This window comes from Carassius gibelio, chromosome B21, assembly GCF_023724105.1.
Source record: "Carassius gibelio isolate Cgi1373 ecotype wild population from Czech Republic chromosome B21, carGib1.2-hapl.c, whole genome shotgun sequence".
In the NCBI taxonomy this organism is placed as follows: Eukaryota; Metazoa; Chordata; class Actinopteri; order Cypriniformes; family Cyprinidae; genus Carassius; species Carassius gibelio.
The window spans coordinates 6,129,859-6,136,743 of NC_068416.1; the positions used below are offsets into that span (position 1 = coordinate 6,129,859).

Here is a 6,885-nt window from a genome sequence, read left to right on the forward strand (position 1 = left end):
GCAGTCTCTAAGATGGTTGAGGTCCTACCTTTCCAGTTATCACTTTATTTGAACAGGAAGTCATTTTAAATATCATCAGTAAAATATGGAGTGCCACAAGAATCTGTCCTAGGTCCTCTGCTATTTTCAATATACATGTTGTCCATTGGTAATATTAAAAAATACAGGATTAGTTTCCACTGTTATGCTGATGATACTCAGCTATATAGCTCAATGAGACCAGACGAAACTTCTCAATTATCTAAGCTAACAGAGTGTGTTAAAATGGTAAACGATTGGATGACCAATAATTTTTAAAAGACAGAGATATTACTTATTGGACCCAAAAAATTGACACAGAATCTAGTTGCAAACTGTAATCTATTAGACGGATGTACTGTTATTTCACCCACGGTCAAAATCTGGGTGTATAATATAATATAATATTGTCCAACTTGTTTTGAAAACCATATTTCCCATGTTAGAAAAAAAAGCATTCTTCCATCTTAGAAACATTGCCAAGCTACAAACGTTATCTGTTTCTGATGCAGAAAAGCTAGTTCATGCATTCATGACCTCTAGACTGGACTATTGTAATGCACTTCTAGGTGGTTGTCCTGCATCTTCAATTAACAAGCTACAGGTGGTCCAAAATGCAGCAGCTAGAGTCCTTACCAGGTCAAGACAATATGATCTTATTACCCCAATTTAATGGCTACCTATTAAGTTCCACATCAGTTACAAATTATTATTACTTACCTATAAGGCCCTAAATGTTTTTAGGGCCTTATAACATCATCATACCGCTACAACCCATCACGCTATCTAAGGTCACAAAACTTTTGGTAGTTCCTAGGATAGAAAAATCCTCTAAAGGAGGTAGAGATTTTTCACATGTGGCACCCAAACGCTGGAATAACCTTCCTGATGATGTTGGGGGTTCAGAGACTTGTTTAAATCTAGATTAAATCATCTATAAAATCTTTAGCCAAGCATTCCACATTTTAAGAGACGGGTGGCAACCCTGTCCAAACCCAGGACTTTTATAGTGTAGTAGAAATCATTAGAAAAAAACTAACAAATACATTTTAAAACACAGTTAAATTTGTTGCTAGAGTTGGTGACACTGGCGGAGCATGCGCGCCGATGACGTCAGCGCGGAAGATGGCGGCGGCAAGGAAGACGGGATCTATGAACTTCGCGATGCAAATATTGGCAGTTTTACTGTCACTCCAGATCCTTTCTATGAATTGTACACCTGTAAAGAGAGGTTAGTGGATGATTTTCCTATAAACAATAATAGCTTGTTCCCCGCGGCTAGTGGTGTAATTTAATCTTACAAAAAAGAGTTCGTGCTCCGTTGAAACTTCGTCTGTCAGTTAACAACGTTAAATGAATCCCAAGTAACGTTAACGTTACTCTTCAAACGTCTCTCTCATCGAATATGTGGGTCTAGTTTACGATAAATGGCACGTTTACATAACGTTACATAAATACTCCACAGAAAACAAATACTTCTGTTGATTCCGAGACCGGAAGTCTCGTGTCGTTGTGACGTCGTCGGTTTCTCCACTGTCAAGCTTCTGTAAACACGAGTCATTTCTGTTTATATCTTTAAATTCTGACTTTTTTTCTCAGAATTGTGAGATATAAATTCAGAACTATGAGGAAACGTTTAAATCACCTTTTAGTTTTTATACTGTGAGGGCAAAACAGGCTTGCATACATTTCATCTTTTATTTTATTGCGTTTTATATTAGTCCATGATGAACCATAATAGTGTTATTTATTATAGCACTGGAAATAGAAGTGTAACACGAGATCAAATGTAAATCCGGTCAATCTGGTCTGGGTTTCTGAGAACATAGATCTATAGATCATCCTGTCAAACTGTTGATCTGCCTTTTACAGACCTAATTTAATTATAACATTTTGTATTCAGTTTCTTGTATTCTTATCACCTAGAAAAATCTCTAATCATGCTTTAATGTGCCAGAATAAAGAGCTTGCATCATCGTCTAATGCTTTTAATGGGAAAGCATCCAGTCTTACCAGAAACAGGAATAAAACTTATGAAAAATTATCAACAGAAGGATATGAAAAGCAGAGGCAGGGAAATCAGATCGTGTATACGTGAACCAAACTAGATTCTGAAAGATATTTTTATATTATATTATATATATATATATATATATTATATATTATATTATTATTTTATATTATATAGATATTATATTCAATTTTTATGATATAGTTAAAATATCAGATTTTCACCGAACTCACAAACTCGAATCCTTGACACAATGTAATGTTTATCGAACACGATATATTTTCTTTCAGTTTTGTATTTCTATAGATGGTTTCAACGGCATCAACATAAACAATCGTTACTGCGCATGAACGCTTTTGTGGACCTAACTTAACTTCCGGTAGACTTCCAAATAGAATCAATAACAACAGCCAAGTCCCTCCAGAGTAGATATTTTTTGATAACAAACGAAATGTTTGCTGCGTGGATCAGGCGGACTTATTGAAAATGTAAATTCATTATTTGCCAGCAGGAGATGTTTTAAAGCATAGACATAAAGCGCGAGAAATAGAGGTTTCCCCAGTAACAGCTGTAAACAAAGCAGAGCTGCTACGCTCACACGCTGCTATCAGGCATATAACATGCAAGTCTTCCTTCAGAAATACAGCGATATAAAAACACCTGTGCCTCGTTTTGATATTTAAACATATAAATGTAAGGAATTATTATTATTAAACGTGCAGTAAGTAACGTTACTTATGTTTATTCAATGAAGCCTTTTTGAAAAAAGATCAGTTTTAAAATTGTGGCGAGTCTCCAAAAATAAATAAATGTATGGGAAACACACCCTCTATAGCAATGCAGTACAAGATCATCCTGTTGAAATCCATGTGATAGTTGAGTTGGGAAATCTAAAAGCAATCAGAAAGTAGTACGATTAGGTTATGTAATCGATTGTTACTAACTACAACTTCGTCATGTAATTTGGAATCAGTAATGGAATACAATTTGTAATCTAAAGCATCACAGTAATTGCTATTAATGTGGTTTGTTTTTCATCCACAGCTGACGCGACTAATAATACGAGCAATAAACCTGGAAAGGACACTCTTCAGAGTCAATCAGGCCAGATGAAGAATGTCAACATCAGCACCGAAGCAGCTGACACTCCCACCACTCCAGACCAGACTACTGACAAACCACCAAAGCCCACCGAAACACACGCAGACCAGCACAAGCCCACCACAACACCTGCAGACCAGCCCGAGCCCACCACAACACCTGCAGACCAGCCCAAGCCCACCAAAACACACACAGACCAGCACAAGCCCACCAAAACACACACAGACCAGCCCAAGCCCACCAAAACACACACAGACCAGCCCAAGCCCACCAAAACACACACAGACCAGCCCAAGCCCACCAAAACACACGCAGACCAGCCCAAGCCCACCAAAACACACGCAGACCAGCCCAAGCCCACCAAAACACACGCAGACCAGCCCAAGCCCACCAAAACACACGCAGACCAGCCCAAGCCCACCAAAACACACGCAGACCAGCCCAAGCCCACCAAAACACACACAGACCAGCCCAAGCCCACCAAAACACACACAGACCAGCCCAAGCCCACCAAAACACACGCAGACCAGCCCAAGCCCACCAAAACACACGCAGACCAGCCCAAGCCCACCAAAACACACGCAGACCAGCCCAAGCCCACCAAAACACACGCAGACCAGCCCAAGCCCACCAAAACACACGCAGACCAGCCCAAGCCCACCAAAACACACACAGACCAGCCCAAGCCCACCAAAACACACGCAGACCAGCCCAAGCCCACCAAAACACACGCAGACCAGCCCAAGCCCACCAAAACACACGCAGACCAGCCCAAGCCCACCAAAACACACGCAGACCAGCCCAAGCCCACCACAACACCTGCAGACCAGCCCAAGCCCACCAAAACACACACAGACCAGCACAAGCCCACCAAAACACACGCAGACCAGCACAAGCCCACCGAAACACACGCAGACCAGCCCAAGCCCACCGAAACACACGCAGACCAGCCCAAGCCCACCGAAACACACGCAGACCAGCCCAAGCCCACCGAAACACACGCAGACCAGCCCAAGCCCACCGAAACACACGCAGACCAGCCCAAGCCCACCGAAACACACGGAGACCAGCCCAAGCCCACCAAAACACACACAGACCAGCCCAAGCCCACCAAAACACACACAGACCAGCCCAAGCCCACCAAAACACACACAGACCAGCACAAGCCCACCAAAAAAGCTGTAGAATCTAATGATCAAAGCAAGGTCACAATCTACACCCAGGATGAAGATTCCCATTTCTTCTTCCATCTGGTCATCATCGCTCTTCTGGCGGCCATCGTGTACATCACCTACCACAACAAGAGGAAGGTGAGCGTCACAGTAGTTTGATCTAAAATGTTTGAACATTAAAAACGATTTAATGTATTTTTTTGAAAAGTGACATAAATACTAGTATTCTACAGTTTTAATGTGAAATAAAATCATTATAATTTTTCTTAACTACTTTCCAAAATACTTGATTTTTTTATTTGGCAGTAGTAGTATTTATTTTGTTTTCAAGTATAATAAATAAAAACTATAAATAATATTTTCTATCCATAGTGAAGATAATACTTTTAGCAATTACTCTCACTCAGGGACTAGTTTAGAAAGAATTGACCAGAAAATATTTTTATCATGTGTTAATTTGAAAAGCCTTGCGTAATTCAAACTGCTGTATTTTTTCAGATTTCTTTGTTTTTATTTTGTGTTAATTTAACTGTTGTATTATTGCAACTGAAAATAGCCTTAGATGCTGACATGGAAATAAAAATAAATAACTATTCACTGCATTATTACAATTTACGGCACAATGAATGTTTGGAAATGTAAACCGTAAACAATAACTGACTTGAACCCATGTTTAGCTGCTGGAAATACTGCTGTTCTCATCATTTTGGCCAGCGCTGTATGTTTATATAAGATCACACAGTATGTATAGTGAAGGAGATGAAGGGCAGATTAATGAGTGTTGTTTCTGACACAGGCAGACGTCTGGTGTGAATGATCTGTCCTCTTCTCTGTGTTTCAGCTGATGCTGTTGGAACCAGCTCAACCAGAACGTCAACGAGGCCATGCCCTCTTTCAAGATTACCGACAAAACCTGTTAGCCTGCACCAAAACGCCCTCGTCCTCAAAGCCTCTCCTCTCGCACGTGTCAGTGATTTATGAATAGATTAAATGAAACAGGACAAATTTAATCTTGACAAACTATGTATCATTATAAAGATCGCTGTTTTTCAATGGAAAGCTTATAAAGACTGTATTTGCTACATTTGTGTAAGCAGTTTACATAAAAAACATGAACATTAGAAACGCTGTACATACCAGATCCGTCGTAATAACGAGTCATAAACACATCTACAGATGTAAATCCCGGTTTAGTTAGGAAGGTGAGGGTCCACTGAACGACATATAACAAAGCAATAACCTTGTAATATGGATCATAATTCCTTTGTTTACGTTTCATTTCTTCAGCGACAGAATTGTTTGCGTCTGTTATGGAATAACTCAGGGTCGTAAACTGCGTCTTGGTAGTAAAAACACGGCATGGTTTTGCAGTTTACAGAGTCACAAACAGAACGAGGAGATGGTTTATTTGAATTTGGCGTTTCTCCTGGGAGCTGGTGACACGCTCTGCTGCACCTGTCAGCTGATGGAGGCGGAACTTACAGCGATCGTCTTTTTCCTTTCTTTCTTTTATTTTTCAAAAGTTTTTATATATGTGAGACTTTGTTTTATGTTGAATGTGAATGTATCTGCATGATTACCATCTGTTTTAGTGCAAATGAGCCCAAATCAGCTCGCTATCACTGTATGATGACGGCTATCAAAGTGAATGCGTCTAAATGAATAGAGAGAGTGGATTATTTACTTTATGGCACATTTGGGTTATTACCATCTGTATAAGTGGCCATCAGCACATCAGCACTTATTTGCATCGTAATTCATTGTAAAAGATGCATCTCTTGCAATCTCAGGATGTTCTATATTGGCAAACAAAGTTAAATATTTTTTACATTTTTCTTATTCTTATTTTTCTTACTCAAATTATTCTTACTGTATTTTTCTAGTGCTCAAATAAATCATTTATATGATGTCTAAGTTTCTGTCTAGTGTTTTATAAATGAAAAAAAAAATCTATGCAGTGGTATGTTTACTGACTAAATAGTTTGTAGAAGCCTTCAAAGCTATTTATATTTGGGGGGTGGGGGGTGTAGACATAGTCTCATAAAAATATTTGCAGGAGTCTCATTTTTAATGATATTTTATTCAGATTTGAAATAGAAACTCATGAGACATGTGGCTTTCAACTCATTACTTTTCTAGATTGCTCCAGGATGCATTTCATGTATTTTTTTATCAAATAAAAAAATATTTAAGAGTGGTAAAAAAAAATTCAAGGCACTTCAGTGTCTATAACTTTTAATATTTCGAGCATTATCAAATCTGGTTGATAAAAAGTAAAGCCGAAAGGGTTTTCTTTCAAAAGACACCAAAATAATGTTTGTAACACACTGAAGTAGGGAACTATTACAATTATAAGTTTGGTAGAGCACTTTCATCCCATAATGGGGGGTCAGGTTAACAGGTTTTAAAGGGGGGGGGGGGGGGGGGTGAAATGCTATTTCATGCATACTGAGTTTTTTACACTGTTAAAGAGTTGGATTCCCATGCTAAACATGGACAAAGTTTCAAAAATTAAGTTGTACATTTGAAGGAGTATTTCTGTTCCAAAAAAACCTCTTCCGGTTTGTCACACGTTTCGGAAAG

General features: G+C 39.0%; 1 protein-coding gene and 1 long non-coding RNA gene across 4 annotated transcripts in view; one reads left to right on the forward strand and one right to left on the reverse strand.

Annotated features, from left to right (window-relative positions):
* LOC127986098 (uncharacterized) overlaps positions 1 to 3,422 on the reverse strand; it is a 13,807-nt gene extending 10,385 nt beyond the window's left edge. Inside the window, exons 1-2 of the long non-coding RNA XR_008160769.1 lie at positions 3,290 to 3,422; positions 3,104 to 3,259 (exon numbers count right to left, since the gene is read on the reverse strand). This is a non-coding gene — a long non-coding RNA (uncharacterized LOC127986098). The remainder of the gene's footprint in view (positions 1 to 3,103; positions 3,260 to 3,289) is intronic.
* LOC127986094 (cell surface glycoprotein 1) overlaps positions 1 to 6,211 on the forward strand; it is a 16,751-nt gene extending 10,540 nt beyond the window's left edge. The window contains exons 1-4 of one of the 3 annotated variants that reach the window (XM_052588305.1): positions 1,085 to 1,249; positions 3,074 to 3,259; positions 3,290 to 4,440; positions 5,144 to 6,211. In XM_052588305.1, the coding sequence (XP_052444265.1) occupies positions 1,126 to 1,249; positions 3,074 to 3,259; positions 3,290 to 4,440; positions 5,144 to 5,287 (1,605 nt within the window). In that variant the 5' untranslated portion in view covers positions 1,085 to 1,125 and the 3' untranslated portion in view covers positions 5,288 to 6,211. Of the gene's footprint in view, positions 1 to 1,084; positions 1,250 to 3,073; positions 4,441 to 5,143 lie in introns of those variants that run through there. The other 2 variants (XM_052588303.1, XM_052588304.1) reach the window with 2 other exon arrangements.
* Positions 6,212 to 6,885: the final 674 nt, after the last annotated feature.